General features: G+C 36.7%; 1 protein-coding gene across 1 annotated transcript; it reads right to left on the bottom strand.

The window, feature by feature from the left end:
- Positions 1–621: 621 nt before the first annotated feature.
- Positions 622–20,775, bottom strand: LOC143710404 (complement C3-like). The gene is made up of 41 exons (XM_077201352.1): positions 20,642–20,775; positions 19,464–19,656; positions 19,170–19,332; positions 18,999–19,072; positions 18,711–18,799; positions 18,286–18,368; positions 18,084–18,171; positions 17,833–17,938; positions 17,427–17,547; positions 17,183–17,298; positions 16,926–17,072; positions 16,609–16,812; positions 16,334–16,525; positions 16,102–16,257; positions 15,867–15,996; positions 15,701–15,772; positions 14,916–15,116; positions 14,587–14,701; positions 14,414–14,505; positions 14,043–14,182; positions 13,700–13,909; positions 13,338–13,395; positions 12,954–13,040; positions 12,670–12,873; positions 12,493–12,568; positions 12,231–12,390; positions 11,116–11,211; positions 10,804–10,954; positions 9,820–9,983; positions 7,624–7,782; positions 7,314–7,373; positions 7,133–7,223; positions 6,662–6,710; positions 6,218–6,308; positions 5,637–5,726; positions 4,730–4,835; positions 2,785–2,874; positions 2,616–2,696; positions 2,416–2,499; positions 1,983–2,118; positions 622–990 (listed from the first exon to the last, which is right to left on the bottom strand). The coding sequence occupies exons 1-41, from the start codon at positions 20,713–20,715 to the stop codon at positions 855–857; spliced, it is 4,935 nt and encodes a 1,644-aa protein (XP_077057467.1). The 5' UTR covers positions 20,716–20,775; the 3' UTR covers positions 622–854.
- Between the last annotated feature and the right edge of the window lie 408 nt (positions 20,776–21,183).

Here is a 21,183-nt window from a genome sequence, read left to right on the forward strand (position 1 = left end):
ACTGTACATCTTCACAACATAAATGTGATGAATGTCAAACATGTTGGGTTCATGCCCCCCTCCCCCTCCCCATTTCACTAATACTTCATTTCATCCAGAGTCCAAACTGTAAATTACAAAAAAAAGTACCATAAATATGTCTTACATATTCATAAATATTTCCTTATTCTCTTAAAAATTAACTGATTTTAGAGCAGTTTTTTATGCATAGTGACAAACAGCACAGCTCATTGTGCAACTTTCTTTAAATACTAGTGAAAATTAGTACAATAATTCTTGCCTTCACGTATTTTTGTGAATTTACCCACACATTAATGTACTTTCTTTTTGTTTAAAAAAAATGCACAGATAAGCATTAAAAATGAACAATTCTGAACTTTCTATTGAGTATTATTGGCGCTCAGTGTCACTATGAGGTGATGAACTTCAGACTGATGTGCTATGTAAAACACAAATGCACATTTCCTTCCAAAGAAACTTTTACATCCTGCTGAGCTTGAATTATTGGAAAATTACACAACATAAGGTTACTCTATGTTGAAGATTATAAATAATATAATATGTGCATTTCGGCATCAATATTGAATCTGTTTATTGTTTTGGGACAGTAATCAGAATAGATGACCTAGCTAGATTTTTTTTATTATGGAAATTTGCATAAGGATTGTAAGTCAAGCTGGTATACATTATTTAATTTGCTGAGTAACAGGACAGTTATTAAAAAAAAACAGTCAAAATTAACTCATGTTTAACATACATTGAAAGTTGAAAATTAAGCTATCCTGAGTTTTGTAATATATATGATCTTGTCATCAAAAGCAGTAGTCTGGCATTAGGGCCGATTTGACTGATTATCAGCAGCCGAAGCGCAGATCCTGCTGGAGACTCAACATGCCGTCATATTTTACTTTGAGTTCACCGCTCGTCTTGCTCTGCTCCAAACTGGGCCAAAACTCGACCCAGGTCCTCTCGCCCAGAGCGTACTGAAGTCTGAGGAGGAAGCAGAGGAAGTGCATGTTGAAGAAGCTCACATGACAAACTAAAACAATTCAATTAAATCCTTTCTCCTTGATTATTCTTCCAAATCAAAATGTCTAACATTTCTGTCATTCTTCTTACAGTACAATCCACCTGTGGTAAAACTTTACTCAACATTAGTGTTCACTAATGAATTTGTACATGGTTTGTCTTAAAGCATATTGAAAACAACACATAGTCATGTTAGAAATAAATGTTTGTTTATATGTCTAAGCACGTTGCTAGCATGATTTAGTTGTTAAAGTCCCCCTGTGGTAAAAATCGACAAATGTTTATGTCTATGTGGTGTTTTTAATATGCTTTAAGACAAACCATGTGTAATTTCATAAGTCAACACCATTGCTGAGTATTTAGTTTCTTAAAACTAAAGTGAACCAAAGACAGTCTCAAAAATACGGTTTGAAATCGCTGGTGTTTCTGATGTCACAAACTACCGTGTAACCAATCAGATCAACATGTGATCGTCAACGAGTGGATCTCTGAGCTGGAGTGAGTGAGTGAAGGGCGGGGCTCATTTGCATATTCATAGAACCCTTTATACTAAATGCAAGGGTGTTGAGTTACATTCAAGATATTTTAAGGCATGAAAACATTTGTTTCAAAGAAAACACATTTAAATTCATCATTTCAGCTGCTTTTTATGTGACCGCAGTGTCAATATGGGAACTACACTATACACATTTTTGGCCATGTTTGCAACATTACCAGGCTTTCATATTTCCCTCAGCAAGTATTACGGCGATTTAAACTGTGCTTTAAAAAATGACAAGCAGGCAAAATTAACTACGCCAATAATGTTTTAATTGTAGTTATTGTCTACAAATAATGTGATTGGACACCAACCATTCAGAAAGTGTTTCATATTTCACACTCTCTCATGAATATAGAAGCATTTTCACAGATCAGGACAGACAAGCTTTGGATTACAAGTCAAGTGCACTTACTTTCCACCTTCCAGTTGTACATCCTCAGACTGGCCCATGATCAGATAGCTCTCACCCCGCTTCAGATCCAACGCTTCTTTGCATGAGATCTGTACAGTGAAAGTGCGCAGCTTCCCCTCCACATTGTTTTCCGGCTCTACACAGATAAACAACATTTTAATACACAAATGCACAAGTATGGTGACAAGTTTGAGGCACTGAGTTTGTACTGGCACAACACAACTAAAAAAAATCTAATTTGTTTCTTCCAAAATACTGTACAGGCCAGAAGTGAGTATTTTATTTACTGTGGGTTATTAAACTTAAACAAGATATCAGCAGAACATTTGTATATCACTTTAAATCTTACACTGAAATAAGTGGGAAACTTAATCTTTACATTGACAGAATTTACAAATGTATACACACTGTGGTTGGAGTGAGGAATTTATACCTTTTTTGAGGGCAGTTTCAATCCTCATATTGTAATAAACTGTTGAAGCGTCGTCATCTTCAGTCACCAGAACAGCCTTATAAACTGTAAAAAAAAATATATATATATATAAGTATATACTTTATACACTTTGCTGAAGACATTCTCATTAACTGCAGTATGCTGTCACTACAAAAAACAAAATTTTCATAATTTATTACCGTAATTTATTTTTGATTCACATGCTTTCTTATTACGCTGAGCCTCGTGAATTTTCTCCTTCCGTTGAAGACTGCAGTTTTCTGTATCAGCAATAGACAGATAAATAAACCTGCTGTAGATTAACAGCATAACTTACTTAAACTTTCATGAAAACAAAGTGCACATTACCTTCGGCACACTGACAGACATCATTCTTACAGATTTTTTGAAGAGCCCCTTCCTTCCTGGATGGATGATAAAACTTCACACAGCGATTTTCTAAACATGGAGGAATCATGACATCACATGGGTCACACAGGTGTACAGCGATTATTGTGTAGCATTTAAGATATTGCAGTCAGTCACAAAAATAATAGCCAAATAAGTCATAAATAGATAAAATAATCAATAAACTTAAATCTTTTACTGTAATCATGATTTGCATAAAATGATACTGAATATATAAAATTATAATTCCATCAACAGATAACCATCATCACCTGATCGCACTTCACTTTTTCTTTCTTTGCTGCTGCAAATGTGTATAACAAACACAGCAGCCGAAATAGACTAAAAGAGTTAAGAGCCCAAGCCCAACTAATGGAAACACTAATCACTGTTATGGTGACTTCAAATGAAACGCATTAGAGTTAAACCTCTGTTAATTCTCAATAAAAAAAATTGTAGACGTCTGACAGAAATAAAGTCAGTCTGGTTAGTACCCAGATAGCAACTTTGTTTCTGTCAGACGTCTATAGAAGTTCTTATTGAGAATTAACAGAGCTTTAACTCTGTTTTTCATTCAAAGTCACCATTACAATGATTAGTGTTTCCATTAGTTGGGTCTTTAATTAATTAATTAGTCTTCACTCTTATTACATATTTTGTTTTTTTGGCTGTTATGACTGTTTGTCAAATTTTTCAAAATGAGATCAGGTGATGATGGTTACCTGTTGATGGATTCTTAATCGTCATGAAATAACCTGATTTACTGATGACATTTGGATTTAAGCAAATATAACAATTTTATTGAACCATTAATGCATTTATGATACAATCCTTGTACTTCAGCAGCACTGCAGCAAACCATTTAAACAACCGTGAGCACAACAAATTAGTTTATAGTGTTGTGGTGACACACAGACATCAACAATCAGCGTATGAATATCAACAATGGTGACAATCAAAAGTACCTGGCTGCAATGCATGCTGGGTACCAGCATAGTCCAAAACTTCCAGCATGCATTGCAGCATGAATAAATTATGCAGCTGAATTGACCTATTATTTTGTTTAACCCTAAATATTTGCTTTTATTTTTTGCTGTTGTTTTTGTTGTGACTTATTAGATTGTCAGTGATGTTGTGAATTGATCTGTTTATTTAAATATTCTTGATTGTCACCATTATTGAGATTCATGTGCTGATTGTTGTTATCTGTGTGTGTCAGCATAGGTTTAGTTTTTAGAGCTCATGTTTGTTAAAAGATTGTAACTGATTGTTGTAGTATTGCTGGGTCTCATGCTGCAGTAACACAGTGTTTGTGATATCTAATACCTTGTAATATAAAAACCTCAGTGAATCAGGCTATTCCATGATGATTATAAAACCATCAACAGGTATCCATCATCAATTCTCAAGAAAAACTTGTGTAGACGTCTGACAGAAATAAAGTCAGTCTGGTTAGTAATAAGTGAAGCTGGTAATGCTGTTTGTGGAGTTATTTAATCCTCCTCTGCTGGGATCTTCAGATTTAATGTCTTCTTTTCTCTTCAGTGGATTTCAACTTAGACTGTGTCTGAAGTCAGTTGTAGTTCTTGTGTTTCTGCTCGTCTCTTATTAAGGCTATGATGACTTCATATTTAATGTACACAGATTTTTTGGCTCAAATAAGATCCAGTTCTGGTTTATTTCTTTGCTCTTGGCTGACATGTGGCATTGCTATGGCCTGCTTGTGCTCCAGATCTGGCAAACAGGAGCGACCCGGCAAAGGGCCGTCATTCCACGCTGCATGTGGGCCATATTATCTTTCCACATGTGCCAGATGTGGGCCGGATCTGGGAATGTTGCTGTGTGGGAATCTTTTTGCAATTTATGTCAGACTACTGGAGGGTTGGCATGCACATCAGTTTCATACCTATAGAGTAGTATTCATATACAGTGACTGCCGCTGGTTGAATAAAGCCTCCATTCATAATCCTGTGCAGCCTGAAGACAATCCTATCTCTCCTGTCATGAGAAACCTGCAAGTGTAAGTGCAAACAGCAGACACTTTATAGTAGGGATGCAGGAGGAATTTTTAAATTAAATTTTTAGTTAAAATAAATAAAACAAATAAAAACAACTGTTATAAAAGCACAAAAAAAGATGTCTGTTCAACCTACTTAATTTTGACGCTAAACAAGAAAATATACCTTATTCTGTCCTCTTTTGTGCACTTTCAGATGGGCTTGCGCTACCCAAAATCATTGTTGCTATTCTGTTTGCAGTATTTAAAATGTATTGACTAGATGTTATTGAAAAGTCACAGAATAGTGTAATCACTTTAAAAATATTAATATTATGTATGTAACAGAATGTATGTTAGTGTTCATTCTTATAGTCATCATGGTAACACTTTACAATATGGTTCATTAGTTAATGTATTAACTAACAATGAGCAATACATTTGTTACAGTATTTATTTATCTTTGTTAATTTAGGTTAATAAAATTACACCTGTTCATTGTTTGTTGATCTTAGTTCACAGTGCATTAACTAATGTTAACAAATACAACCTTTGATTTTACTAACGTATTAGTAAATGTTGAAATTCATATTAACTAAAATTAATAAATGCAAAAGTATTGTTCATTCTTAGTTATGTTAACTAAGATAGTTAGCTAATGTTAACTAATGAACCTTATTGTAAAGTGTTACCATAATTATTATTTATAGTAATTTAGGGAGTAATCTAGGACTAGAGTCTCACTTTGCCTTTAACTTTTTTCTAACTTTACAACACCTATATATGAGTGTTTTCCGAGTAAAACTGCCACAGAGACCTTGTCCAGGTAGAGGATGAGGGATCCTCGCTCTGAAAGCTGCTTGTCCATCTCAAATTTCTGAATCAGCCTGTCCCGTCCAGTTGACAGCTACAAACAGGAACAGAAAATTATTTTTGGGGAGTTTGACAACTTTTCTGTGAAGCGCAGGGTATGAAAATTGTGAGAAAATTAAGCATAAAATTACATTTTGGAAATTTCCCACAACAGGACAAAGCGATATTTGTATGATTTACCTTGACACTAAAGGTATGTTTAAATATAAAATGCTAAAATGTTATGCTTACTAAGGGTTAATAAAATATACTATATTATAATTTGTTGTGATTAAAGATTATTAGAAATATAACAGAACGAGTTTGCTACAGTACTTCCACAGTTTACTGTGGGACAATACCATACCGGAAGCTCGTGTAGCACTGAAATTGTAGTGGAAATATTGGGCAGTTCATTCATATTTTTTCGTAGTGGGAAAAAAACGCTGTTTGTTAGGACTAATATGCACATTTCGATTGAAAGCCTATATGGACTTTCCATTTTGGCAATAGCAAATGTGATAATAATGAAAAAGTGATCCATACCGCCTTCAGATCATTCTCATCCACAACAAATCCCGTCAGTAATGATATGTCCAGTATAGACATGGCGGCGTCCTTGTCCGCAGACAGATACCTGTGGAGAATAAGAAAATGTGAACTTTCAATTGCACTAAAATATGAGCTTCAGACAGTTTTATCCAACTCTGCTCTACATGTTAAGATGAGACAATAGAGAATATATTAACATCAAAAAACATGCACACATCAGCTTTAACAGAATAAATAAATGTCATGATAAGGTACTGTAATTCCAGCCAAAAGTTTGGACTGTCCACAATGTTAGTTAAACTAAACATATATAATAATTCATTTGATAATTTCCAAGGATTATTTACTGAACTTAGATATTTTTTAGTGCAAATGAACTTTTAATATTCAGTTGATTAGAACAGAATAGTGTGATGAAAATGGCACTTATTTGCACACCTGGTATTTATAGTGAGTTTATAACTCTCAGTTGCTCCCCGATATGTTACTAAAAAGAAAGAAAGAAAGAAATTGTTTGTGATTTTCCTAATTTGTAAGTCAGTTTGGATAAATGTTAAACGAGGTGAATATCACAAAATGTGTAGGGCATTTCACCAAAAACAAAAGCAAACATTTGTTTTAATTATATTATATTTTAATCATATTATATATTTAATTTTGCATCAAGAAAACGAATCCTATTTTAGGAACATTCATATTATTTTCATGACAAATAAAACAATTGTCTTTAAATAAAATAGTATTTAATTTTGGTCACAAAATATTGTAATAAAATAAAAGTAAATATAATGACAAGGCCTCATTTGTCTTTATGCAAAACATTTTGACATAATGACATCTCAACATTTTGAAATTTATTGTATTTATGATCATGTCTCCCTCTGAAAATTGAAGACACAAAAATCTGACCTTGATCATCCCTTTCAAAAGTCAAATCAAGCTCAAAGTTCTTGCAAGTGCCACTGCTCTCTTTTGGTTTTGCATAGTACTCAGTCACAACCTGCAGTGGAGAAAACAGACAGTTTAAGGTCTGGCGCATTGGTAAATTTTCAGCTTTTAGCTTTGATTATTGCTTTCTTCAGTCACTTACAGTTACAGCGGCCTCTCCAGAACCCCTGGCACTGATGGTGATCTGCCTGCTAGATGGAAGCTGTTGATGTAGTCACAAACAATAATGTACACTGTAAATGAATTAATCTTGATCAAATATATCAAATGTAGCTGATCAATATAAGAATTAAAACAGAGGTTCCGTCTTAAATAAGGTACACAATATGACTAAAGCTACACTCTGTGACATAAACGGTCATTTATATCTCACTGTACGATATACATCTTAGGACTTATGAACTCAGTAACATTAAAATGGAACATGTTTTCCACTTCCAGCACAAACTCACCTTTGTTGTTTGTGCGAGATGAGAGTCGTCTTTGTTGAACCTCCACACAATCGGCTGCCGGCTGCCTTCCACTCGGATGGTCATCTCCAGGTCTAACAGCTTTATGTCCTTCACTTTAATCCTGTACTCGGCTACAGCCTGAAACACTATGATGGTGGCCTGGGAGGGAAGAGACACGTTTCAACTGTTATTCGTGTGTAGGTTTTGCCCTTTTGGTCCCTCATCCTTCCCTCGGGTCATTTCAATTTTTTTTTAAATTGAATGTTCATCAGAGGACTCCAAGACCCAAGGATTTTTGTCGCACTTGAACCACAAATACACATTCGAGGAGTTTTGTGGTTGAAAATTAAAAAAGTAACATATCCTTCCCTCACGGGTCAATTTGACCCCCTTAGGAATGAATGGAATGTGAGGAATGATTCAGTACACATAGAAAAACCTAAAAATGCTCAAAATTAAAAAAAATGATGTTATAATGTCTCCATGTGTCTCTGAATGCATACTGAAGTGACTTTAGGACCCAGGGGAAACGGCTCATTTGCTCCAAATAGTGCTATAAGGCCATCTAGTGGCAAGAGTCATGAAATATCATGTTATATTATTTTTTTCCACAAGAGGTCGGCAAAAACACCCAATGTAAGATATTTTGAGCTGAATTGAAAGGGTTATGCATGAAATTGTTGAGTTATTTTGAATTTAAGTTGAAAGAACATGAGGACTGTGCTTAAATTACTATTTCATTTTTATTTATTGTTCAAATCTAGTAGTTTAAAGATAAATAAAATAAAAAAATAACAAAAATAAAAATTGCATTAAAAATATATAGTAGTCTGTCTTACAGGATTTTTTTGTTTGTTTGTTTGTTTTTGTTTTACAATGGCTAAGACCACTTTCTCAATAGCCTACTTAAGACACTTTTTCAAAACTTTCCACACAGTGAGAACAGAAGCTTTCTATGTGGGCTAAACTGTGGATCATTTATCATTGCTTTGGCACAAAATGCAACAAATGACTACATCGTTCAAATGACATGAATCCATTTTTCACTTGGACAAAAACATCACCAAAACGCTGTGTGCTCAAAACTTAACATAATACAAAACTGAATAAGTATACAATAGCCTACATTTTTACAGTAATACATTTCCATAATGAAATATATTCCAAATCTAAAAAAAGAAATACTATTTTTTTTTAAATAGATGTACGTAGTTGAACACCTTCACAGTGCACCTACAAAGGGGACATCTTAGGGATCATTTTGTACTGTAATGTAAACAGAGACCATGTAGCAAACTGAGTGTCATTCTTTTTTGTAATTTTTTTTTACAAAAGAAAATATTGTATAATGCTATCTGTTGTTCGGGGTTTTTTTTTTTTTTTTAAGTCATTGTTTTATGAGTGAGTGTGTTTGTTGGGTAAAAACCTTTCCTAGTTTTATGGAAGAATTAATTGATTTGAGACATGTATGAAATAATTTGGAAGTTTTAGTGTATTTTGGGTATTTACTAACAGCTTGCGACCAGCGCAAACCCTCTTTTGGCGTTAAAAAACTACTGTCAGGATTTACTAAAGACACGCAGGAAAAATGATCGCTGAAAAGACGTGGACAGGGTTTATTTTTGCGGCTGAGCTTATTACATATGCATTTGTAAGAGTTTCCCTTTCAGATGCAAATATTTATGAGAGGATATATTTAAATTAATCATGCAAGGTGATTTACTAAGGTTTGCGCTAGTCAATTGACAAGGTCTACCATTGATTTGGTATGATCATGAGGGAGAAAACAGCGCAATATTTTGTATTTGCGTCATTATTTACCGCCCCCAAAAAAGCATGTCTTAAACCAGACGTTAATTTGTGCTTCTCTTGGTTATGTTGGTCATTATGGAAATGATCCGGCTGCGTCTGTGTTCTTTAATTTAGTCGCCGTCAGTCGATCCTTCCCATCCTTGCTTTTCTGGGATTGAGCTTTCACACTAATTTGCCCTCTTTAGTAAATCTTGCCCTAAATGTGAAATTAACTGGTAAGTGAAAGCCGGTAATGACAACTTTGAAAAATTGAGAAATGTGTATATGGAGTATTGAGAAATGTGCCCTAGCTATTGTAAAAAATTAAAAAATTAAAAAATAAGTATGTTGCATAATGAACATACTGTATGGATAGCTATACAATGTTTAATGTACACTACAAACCTGAGTCGTGCCATATCCTCCACTGTTCTGCCTCTGTTTGTTGAGCCAGTTTACGATGGGAGCTGCGCTCTGAAAGTCTTCAGCTTTAACAAGAGCCAGGAGCGCATAAGCCGAAGCCTCCAAAGTATAGCTACTGCTTCCAGGCACGGGCCAGTGACTTCCATCTGTATGGGGTTAATTCAGTTTCATTTTATTTGTATAGAACTTTTCGCCATAAGTATTGTTCCAAAGCAGCCGTGCTTTGTTGTTGAAATAGTGTAGATACACAATACAAGACATCAAGCACATTTTATACTTCTTGACTTTTAGTTTTATATTGTGTCATCATTGATGCTTTGTTTATGTTCATTATCATTACACACTACCGGTCAAAAGTTTAGAATTATTCATTTTTGAGCGTCTTTGTCTTCATTGCTTTGAACAAATGTTATATGTTGTTCTCAGGGCTTGACATTTTTTTGCTCACCAGAAACTCTGGCTAGGGGTTTTCCAAAGTTACTAGCCACTCAGCATTTTCACTGGCCACAATTTTGACATCTATACCATGGGGGAAAACTGCCATATAGATTTTTTTATATAATCTCATAATTTGACAGTCGGTATATTAGGCTGCTGTCACGTTAAGACCTGACGCACAGACCCATTATACAGTTTTATATAGCCAATATAGTGTATTTATGTGCACACACTTTGGGTGTGCGGGAATGAGTAAAATTATGCTTAATACGCGCAGTCCCTCGTTGAAATTCAAGCCCTGTAACAACAACAATATTCAAATTAAACGAGAGATGAGAGATCCACCCGCATTTGGTGGGTTCGCGGGTGTTAATGTCAAGCCCTGGTTGTTCTGCATCTTAATCATTTTGCGTTGATGTCTAGACAGGTAAAGCAAGAAATGTTAATGCTGATATGATGACATGGGTGCAGCATTGACACCTGAACATTTCAAGCACAAATAAACATAAGAAAAGGCTGTGTCTTTACCTGCAGAGGCTTTCCTAAAGAGGACTTGTTTGTCAAGAGCGTTTCCATTGGCTAGAGCATAAGATGTCATAGCCACTGAGTATGGATTCGTCAGACCATGTAACTGTAATCTAAGGTATGCGATGGCTTTATAAATGCTACTGTCGAGACTCTAAAGAGGAATAAAAACAATAGGATTGTGAGAATAAATTACATGCATGACATAATAAATTAACTTTGCTGATATGTTGTTCAATGAAGCTAGAAACATATTTTCACTTTTAACTTTTTTTTCAAGTGTTGCATATTAACTAAAAGCCTAGCAGGACTCACTGAGATTTGGCCAGCACAACGGCTTCTCCCCTCCTGTAGGGCAATGAGCACAAATGCCGTCATGGATGCTTGTGCGTTTGACCCACGTACGTTCCCCTGTGTCACAGTGATGTAAGAAATAATGCATATGTAAAAGGTGTGGTCACAATTACAATTGCTGTGTGAAATTTTGCAACGTGAAATCCAGTCATTTAAATGGGAACTGGCGAAGTGAAGAATTTCGCCAGATAAACTTCCGGTGACAAAAAAAAATTCTCAACACAAATTTGCATTCTTGGTTGATGTTCGACAGCAATTTCTGTGTGAGTAGAGACTCAAGACTCAGCAACAAAGCAGAACAAAAGAACCACAATGGACAAGCTGCATCTACTCTGCAATTTTTTTTACAACACAATATTATCAAATAATATATTAATAAAAGAGAGTGTTTTTAAAGCAGTTAATTAGGGATGGTCTGTTTGATAGCTGCTAGAATTATCCTAGGACTTGTACTTCATTCATGGTATTTTGTAGCATCAGGTGCCACTTTCTTTCGTCTGCAAAATTTCACGGAGCATCGGTAACCACACCTTAAAACTGAGAAGATAAATTGTGAAATAAATGCTCGCAGGTTAATGCTGTTTAATATTTTCAATGTTAAAATACTTTCCATCTTAATCTGCTGAGAAAACACTTACTCTGTTTGTTTTAAGAGTTCAAAATGTCAACTTCTAACTCAACTAATGTAAATGGAAGCTTTGGGAAAAGTTTATTTTTCTTTTGTCATTCTTTTTTGCAATTGCATTGTAGACCTTAATAGATAGATATATTAAGGTAAAAGTTACTGCATAATTTGTAATGGTTTAACATTTGATGTCAGTGACAAACCACCATCTGTTTTTGTTGTTTAGCACAACAAAAGGTTTTTTACTCCTTAAAACATAGCACATAAGTGTTACGGACTACTTTTTGGCACTTTTGGAGTATGACGAACATTTTTTAGTTTATGGGCCACTGAAGAAAGAAAGTCATACAGGTTTGGAACAACATGAAGTTGAGTAAAAGATGAGCGAATTTTCATTTTTGGGTGAACTTTTTTTTTTAGTGTCATAGTGTTTAAAACAGGTCTCACTCACAGTCATCTCTCCATGAATTACAGAGGCATCTTCTTTGAAAGCACCATCAGGTAACTGCTTGTTCAGTATGAGCCACTTGAGAGCAGAGCAGATCACATTCTGGTCTATGTTTATGATGTTACTGGCCATGGCAAACACTTTAGCAACATACGCTGTCAACCTTTAGGAGAAAGGCAACTAAAATTTAGACTTAATCATGGCAAGATGCTTGATTAATAGTTCTTACCAAACAAACAGAACTATTGAGAAACATATGAGTTACCACGTGCTGCTTGAGCGATGAATCCATGCGCCATACGACCCGTCGGATTTACGATACGCCAGCTGTTGATTATAACCTGTACATCAACACAAATTAGATGGCCAGACTCTATACAAGAATGTGAAACAAAAGTTTCGGAGCACAATAGTTTGCATTCCAGTCTTATGTTTAGTTTACCTTTTGAAATATAGAAAACAGCTGTCTGTCTAAGCCCAGCCTTCACGGTGTGCCACTGATTGGTTTTATCCAAGTAATGCGTTGCAATGACAGGCATTGTTAGGCCAATCATATTCTGCTCCCCACAGCCACCAGGCTGGATAACCAGGGAACCCATGGCATGACCACTTATAGCCGCCTCTATTGTTATGCTGATCGTATCTCCTGTGCACAAAGATATTGACATACTGTTAAAAAACCAAGCCAGAGTTTGTTTTACTTACAGCAGATGTTAAAAGAGTCACCTATTGCTGATACGTATGTGCTCGCAGGTGTGTTGGGCGCCTGGTCCCTCAGTATAAGGCTCCTGATAACCTCCACATGTTCACCACCTGCTCCAGAAAAAAACGGGAACTGTATAGTCATGCTTCACTCTTATTTGTACATGCAGGGCAGGAATTGACTAGTGTGGCCTTTATTTATTATTTACAAAGAAATCATCCAGGGCTCAAGACAAAAATCATAAAACTTGAAAACATTCACAAAACACTGAATGTGAATCTGAAGTTCCAGAGGCTACACATTTCCCCTTCAGGTATTAGTCTACCCAAAAATTAACATTCAGACAAAAAAGTAAACATGACAAAAAATTATTTGTGTGCATTTCTGTTTTGTTGGAATATTCTTACCTTTCTTAGAAGGACTTAACTGTAGATTTTCATTAAGTTTGGTCAAAACACCTTCTGCCTAAAGAAATTAAGAGAACAGTGAGTGAGTGAGAGAACAAATTCTATGTGTTCAGAATAAATGGTCATTGTAGTAAAAGTATGCACTTAAACAACACATAATATATATCTGCAACTAGCATGTTTCGTTTTCTTTGAAACTTGAGGAAAGCTGTGGGGATTGTATACCAGTCCATTTCTTTATGTCCCTGTATGGAATCTGCATGTTTTGGCATCATGTTCTGTTCACAATATGTTAAACCTACACTCTGCAAATTATATACTGTCTTTTTGTTTTCTGATCAAGATGAGTTTTTTTTTCTTACCACCACTAGGAGATCTTTCTTCACGCCATCGCTTCCACGTCCCGAGGCAGCTGCCTTCACCTCAATTGCGTGGCGTCCCAAAGCCACTGGGACAATGACGAAAGGTACTGAATATGATGATTTAGCATCTACCGCCACTACGATTTGGAACTTTCCTCTATTACTGGCCGGGCTGCAGATGTCCTTGGTTTCCTTCAGTTCCACACGTACCTAATACAAGAAATGAAAATCACATTCTCCTTAAGAAGAAAGGAGGGCTGGTAATAGCCAAAGCATATTTTGTCATTATGCTGAGCGCCTGTCTGATAAGGTTTGCCATAGTAAAACATTCTTCCAATCTGACCTTTACTTTTCTGCTGTAAAAGTTGTGGATAATAGCCTTGATTTCAATTTGCTCGTTGCGCACGGCTGAATATGGAATCTTTAAGTCAATAAAGAAGTTCTTCATCACAATCATCTCATGAACATCTGCCACACAGATACCTTTGTAGAAAAAAAAGAGAGCGAGCCGTCACAGAAAGCATGAGATGTTTTGTAGGCCTAGAACATTTTCAGCCCAGGACTACAGGACATCGAAAATTGAGCGATGCATTGAAATTATTGGTTGGGGTAATCAACAGCATGCCACAAATGCAATGCATAAGGATGGAAAATTCCCAGGAATTTCCTTTAATATGGACAAGTGGTTTGTATGTTTACAACATCAGGCTTTACCATGAGTCTTGGACAAGCTAATGGCTGTGATTTCCCAGGTAGTTATGGAGTCTTTCAACTGGAGGCCATCTCTGGGTTTGGTGGTTGTTTGACTAAAAGAGAGATCATTTTTTACTTAAACAGGATCATCACTAGCTGAGCACTGACTGTTGAAAACTGCAAGTCACACTCACCACTGGCGGTTAGTTGACGGACAGTTAGGCAACACCACTTCCTCCCAAAGCCAACTTTCAGGGAAGAGTGTACGTGACACAATGTCATCTGAGTTCACAAACTCTTCGGCTTCACCTGTGGGTGAAAGGGTGGTTGATTTATTTAGACAAAACAGAAGCAACCCTTAAAAAAGGTAATTTTCCAATTGGATCAATTCCTGCAATTGCAGAACCACAACTTCAAACAGCTCTGCCTGCTCAAGACACTCCTGAAGCAGGATTTGAGTCCAGGTGAATTCGCTCGAGTGTTTAAATTTAAATATGTATACTATTTTTGAGGATGCTCTTACTGCGGGATAGAATCTGTTCTCCCTGTTTATCCGACTCTTTGTTGTGGCTGGTCATCTCACTGCAGCAGTGCAGGAAAGCCAGTCTGCACTCCTCTCCATCCGTGATAAATCCTGCCCGATACTCACAAGTGTATGTCAAATCAACCATATTCTTCATTCCATCCATACAGCATTCCTTCCCAAGGCCAGAGAACTTGTTCACTAGAGGTGGATCAGAAAAGACAAGTGGAAAGAGACTGATTACAAAAAATTTGGTTAGTCTTTTTTTTGTTTTGACTTATCTTTTACATCTACTGATTACAAATGTCTATTCAATTCAACACATATTGTTTCCGTTCGTGTTCTTGCCATCGCCCTCATCTCTGGCTGGGAGTCCATAAACTGTATGAACCCCTAGAACTGTATGGTAAGAAGTTGTGATAAATGACATACTAATTGTGGGGAGTTACAAAGTTTTTCAGGCCAAATTTAAGGTCTCTCTCTCAAATTCTCTAGTGTTGAACTTGCAAAAAAAATGTAAATGTCAAATATAAACTTTCCAAACTCACTTTCTTCATTCCATCCTCAAATTTGTGTCAAGTACAAAATACTTGACACAGTAATGGTCAAATGCTATTCACATACTGTACATACCAAACCATTAATCTATGATGCATCTAAAGTAGTTTCTTGACAATTGTTTTGATTCAAATGAAACCTAGTACCTAAACTTGGGATCATTCCTTGAGTGTAAAATTTGAGGTTTGCTATTTGTGGGTGTAAATGGAGGAATGCAGCTGTCTAACCTAGATTTTCCCAGAGTTGTGTTATGGTCACTTCTCGTTTTTTCCTTCGAGATGAAGAAAGGCATGCGGCATCTGGAACAGACCAGTTTTAAAAATGGAATTAGTCAGATGCATTCATTGATAATAGTGAAGTCTGTACGTGGATCATTTTGAATAGGTCAAGTACTTTTTCTGACGCTGGTGCCTCCAGCAGAGCTGGACTCAAACAGCAGGCCGGCATCGCTAAAAACTTGCATGCTTTCTTTTCCACTTCCTGCTGTGCAGCCAGTGTCATGCGACTCAACAACGTCCCAGATCTGTTGGAGGAATTAATGACAAAGTGAATGAAGTCAATATGTTTAGGTAAGAAAATTTGGCCTCATTCCAGTTACAATGGAAGGATTCAATTCTGATCTACCAACCTTTGTTTGAGTTAGTCTGTTCTTGTTGTTGAGAACATAAACGCCTTTATCCACAGCAACCAACCCGACCTTGGCCCCAGGGTCTCCTGTTACTCTCAGGCCAAATTCTTCACCAGGCTCATAGACATTCACAGGATCGTGGACTTCCACTTTAAGCTGGGAGAGCAAAGAACATAGATCAGAAAACAAATGAAGATCGATTCACAGTGTTGTATGACCAGGGCCAAAATACCGTTCCCATGCACGTGTCCTTCACGTCGACCCAGACTGAATCTGACACCACCTCAGACGAGCCCACATGATAATAAGCCACAAAGCGGAAGGACGGCACCATGTCTTTGGTTACAGGTAGAGACAGAGTCACTAGAGATTGTCCTCTCCTCTTAAACCTGCTTGCTTGAACAATCTGACCTTTACTTAAGATCTGAAAATGAGGCAAATGAAAGACACTGAATACATTTTTGGAAACATTTTCACTTCTTGAATCATGACAGGTCTGTCTCTCACCATGTATGTGTAATCTTGATCTTTGACTCCTTGACTTTGTCCAGTGTTGAGATCGACTTTCATTTGATCACCGATCTGAAGCTCTGCAGAATTAATGCCGATGTGGAGGTAGTTGTTGGAGCCGCCTTTGGGAACGTAAGCGAGAGCCGTCATCGTCTTTACTGCCTGCTGTTCGTTGCTTAATTGTGGATCCTTGGATTTTGCCTGAAAATAATCAATACATTGTTATCTGATGTGCTGTAATATACTCCTTTGTTTTTTTTTTAACATCTGTTAATCTGACTGAACATCAGTGCAGTTGAGATGGATGTTCTTACAGTGATCTGCAGTGTAGAAGATCGTCCTGGAGTGTTGACGGTAACCTTTGCAATGCCATTAGCTTTTGTTTGACCTCTGACCCCTCCAGGATTGACCTCCACTTCAACATTTTGAGCAGGAGTCTGGTCAGGATTTGTTACATAGACCTTTACGCAAAACCCAGAACAAAAAAATAAGGTATACAATAATATTTACTTAAAAATTGCTCTTAAGGTTATCAAATCATGCTTTTTGCTTTTTAGCCTATGCTTTATACCGAGACATCAAAGGGCATCCCAGGTTTGAAGAATTGTGGTGTTCTTTTGAAGTGTATGGTGTACGGTGACGTAACAATCTGAATGCCTTTCCTGTGAGCTTCTACCATTTCACTGCCTGAAACACACATGCGTACGTTAATAAACGGAAATTAACACATACACATTACATAATATTTCTGAGGCCTGAATATGTCCACGTTGTTGTCCAAGAAGAAGGTATGCCAGACATGGTGTAGTTCTTACCAGTGTCGGTCAGCAGACTGACTGTAATGTACAGTGATTGGCCAACAAGCTGTACGATGTTTGGGAAGGTCTCTAGGATGTGTTTTCTTCTCAGTTCTGCAGTTCCACTTCCATCAGAGATCTGACATTCAACAGAAAAACTTTATCAGATCTGTGCAATTTCTGCTGTATTTGTCAACTATCAACTGTCATATATGGACTCAATATACTTTGTGTGTGTGTCTGCATGTCTAAGAAGAAATTATGAACACGTAAGACACGTGTTTCTGAGTTTACGCCATTCTTGAAGAGGGCCTTTTTTATATAGAAAAAACCCCACAGAAATTATTCATTTATGGAGCAAATATTCCTAAAATCTAAGTTTAATATAAATCTCTGGTATTTCACAAACGTGTGTGTGTAGTACCTGCACTTTCTGTAAGGAGCCTGGTAAACTTATCTTCCCTTTATCTTCAGTAATCACACCAAATACAACAAATCCATGACCATTGACTGTCTCCCCAAACAAATACCTTTAAAATACACAAACACACACTTCTATACTTTAATAGCTAATGTAGTCTAAAACACTATTGCAGCTGTATTTATATTTTCTAGCTATTAAATTAGAAAACATGCATATGGCCATAATATTAAGTACAAAAAAAAGATCTGTACTTGGCTTCAATATCAACTGATAGCCTGTCATCGTTCACATAGAAGAAGGCTTTCTGTGGTCTCAAAGAGACCTCAAAGCTGGGCAGGACTGCAAGAGGAAAGGGAAGAACCTGAGTTGATAACACTGGATTGCAAATGTCATGGGTGTATTGTGTAATGCTGTTTCGTAACAGCTCGCAAAGACCCATCCAGAGACACCTACCGTATTCCTTGACTTCAAACTCACTGGAGAAGTTTGTCTGTGGGCTGTTCAGGTGCCATGCCATAAGTTTCCACGTCCCTGGGCTAATAAAAGTTACAATCTTATTAAAAGATAACAGGTACTTTCCACAAAAAGGATACAACATTTTTCAAAAAGTGTTCAGTTAAAAAGGTGCCTACTCTTCATAAAATTATATTATCATATTATTTATTTTAAATGAGGTTTGCAATTTATTTTGTCAAAATAAATATTCAACATATTGAACGATTCTAATTCCAATGAGATTTTAAAGCAATAAAGGCACAAAGATGGGACACCAATTTGTACAATACTCTATTTTTGGAAAAGTGCTAACAAACTGACTCAGTAATATTGGGTCTAAAAGTATCTTCAATACATTTGAAGTACTGAAATAGGATAGTCACCTGGCCGGATCAGTCAGGCTGAATGTGCCTGACACCAGTCCTCCATCGGGATAAACGGATTTGCTCTGAAGGCTGATGCCATCAGGTGTCTGTCAACATTGCAGATTAATATTTATTCTCTAGCTGCATTGAAATTGACGAACAAATATAAACATATATGTGTAAAAAATTTGAACTCGCATGCACGGCCAAACAAAATCAGCTATTCACTGTAGAGTACAAAAGTAAAAAAAAAAATGGTAGTGACACCACTGTACTTTAATACACACAGGCGGAGGGCACATTTACCAAGATCTCCACTCGTACTCCACTTTCTACGGCCCGTGTCATGCCTGGACTCAGTGAAAACACCCTGTAAAAAACTAAAAGGGGAAGACAAACATCTGTGTCATTGCAGCTTATCTCAAGAGACAAAACTGGCTCCACAACAAACAATTGTAGAACAGCAAATATGTCCACCTGTGCTGTCTGGAGTGTAGATGGTCTTATCAGTCTGTAAAACTATGTGTCCAGATTGAAAAATCACCATGACCTGTTTCTCCAGCAGCTTCTGTGGAAACTGAGCTTGCAGGATGACATATTGCTCCACTCCCTTCTCAAAGGCATATCTATTACCAGATACCTACAGGCGAACGATACACGGACAACTGAGAAACAACACGCTGAAACAGTGTTCACACAAAGCCCAACATATCAGTTTAAGTCTGTAAAACACATCCTCTCTTATTTTTGACACATAGACAACCTTCTCACCTCTATCTCAACCAGATCCTGGTAGTTCTTGACAGATGTCAGAGTAACTGATGTGCTCGTCACTTCACGCTTATCTTTAGAGTTTCTCACTGAGATTTTAACATCCAGACTGGCTCCAGAATAGTCCTGCGCCTCCACAAACACTCTCTCTGGGGACCCGACTCTCAGCAGGTTCGGGGCCGAGAGAATGTAGCTGAACAATACAGGTTCATTTAGGAGGAGCAGGTGGGAATACAGAAGAATATATCGATCACACTTTATTTTAGGGTCCAATTCTCACTATTAACTATGACTTTTGCCTCAATAAACTCCTGATTACATCTTATTAATAGTTTATAAGGTAGTTAAGTTTAGGTATTGGGTGAATTAAGGGATGTAGAATATGGTCATGCAGAATAAGGCATTAATATGTGCTTTATAAGTAGGCATCTAATAAACAGTCAATATAATAGTAATATCCATGCTAATGAACAACTAATTAATAGTGAGAATTGGAACCTAAACTAAAGTGTTACCAATATATCTTAAGTCTCATTTCACAGCAATTTTACAAAGGATACAGCACTAAATAATGCATTATTTACTGAAAATTAGGGCTTCCGAAGTTATCTTATGAGATTAATTTAAATACAGTACTGTGTGTTTAAATGAATAGTTCACTTAAAAATGTAAATTCTGTCGTCGTTTACTCAAGTTGTTCCAAACCTGTATGAATGTCTTTCTTCTGCTGAACACAAAGGAAGATATTTTGAACAATGTCGGTAACCAAACAGTCGATGGACCCCATTGACTTCCATAGTATTTTTTTTTTTTGTCCTACTATGGAAGTCAATGGGGTCCATCAACTGTCTGGATACTGACATTCTTCAAAACATCTTCTTTTGTGTTCAGCAGAAGATAGAAATTCATACAGGTTTGAAACAACTTGAAGGAGTAAATGATGACAGAATTAACATTTTTAAGTGAACTATTCCTTTAACACAATTTAACAGTTACATTTACACCCACAATTATCTCATTCTGTTGTGAGTGATTTGGCTGGACTATTCAGAAGCTCTTTGCAAAAGCAGATACACAAGACGCAACAATCCCGTAGCCGGGATCTAATTTCTTAACAGCTATTTTAAATCCATTTCATCACAACTCAACAAGCATCAGTTGAGTGTGTTGATACTCACAGGGGGTCGCAGAGGGAGAGGAGGGGTAATGAGACGACTACAGCCGCCAGCCACACTGAGTCCACGCACATCATGCTGTATCTGTACTACATCAGACGCTTATTCTCAATATATTCATCCTCACTCGAGTCCCTCCTTCAGTAAAAAAGCATCATCATCATCATCTTTGCTGTCAGTTATTGAGTAACATGGGTGGAGGGACCAGAACTATGATTCACTATGATCATCCAGTGCGATTAAGGTTGTGACACCTTTGCTATCTTCTTCTCTGGTTCAGACCATCACTGAAGCATCATGCTGTCATGAAATTATGTGCTTTTAAATAGATCGATCGATCAATCAATCAATCAATAAATCACTCAGAGTTTACAATATGTAAAGAAAGCATGTTTGTGCCCATTGATCTCTATTAACCATCCAACACCCGTTTTATCTGTCGTTATCAGCCTGCACATGCAAACTCATAGGGAACATGAAATAAAAACCACTATTGCTCAACAGATCAAGTTGCTGTTAGTGTTTGTAATACTGCTACTCCATTT

Source organism: Siphateles boraxobius, unplaced genomic scaffold (genome assembly GCF_051911475.1).
Source record: "Siphateles boraxobius isolate OS27281-9 unplaced genomic scaffold, OSU_SipBor_1 47, whole genome shotgun sequence".
NCBI lineage: Eukaryota > Metazoa > Chordata > Actinopteri > Cypriniformes > Leuciscidae > Siphateles > Siphateles boraxobius.

Excerpts from the sequence above, each read along its gene's own strand:
- LOC143710404 (XM_077201352.1), bottom strand. The coding sequence starts at position 20,715 with ATGATGTGCGTGGACTCAGTGTGGCTGGCGGCTGTAGTCGTCTCATTA. Across the intron at positions 11,212-12,230 it reads TAATTCATGGAGAGATGACT|GGGAACGTACGTGGGTCAAA; the intron begins GTGAGTGAGACC and ends ACTGTGACACAG. Across the intron at positions 9,984-10,803 it reads CTTTAGGAAAGCCTCTGCAG|ATGGAAGTCACTGGCCCGTG; the intron begins GTAAAGACACAG and ends AACCCCATACAG.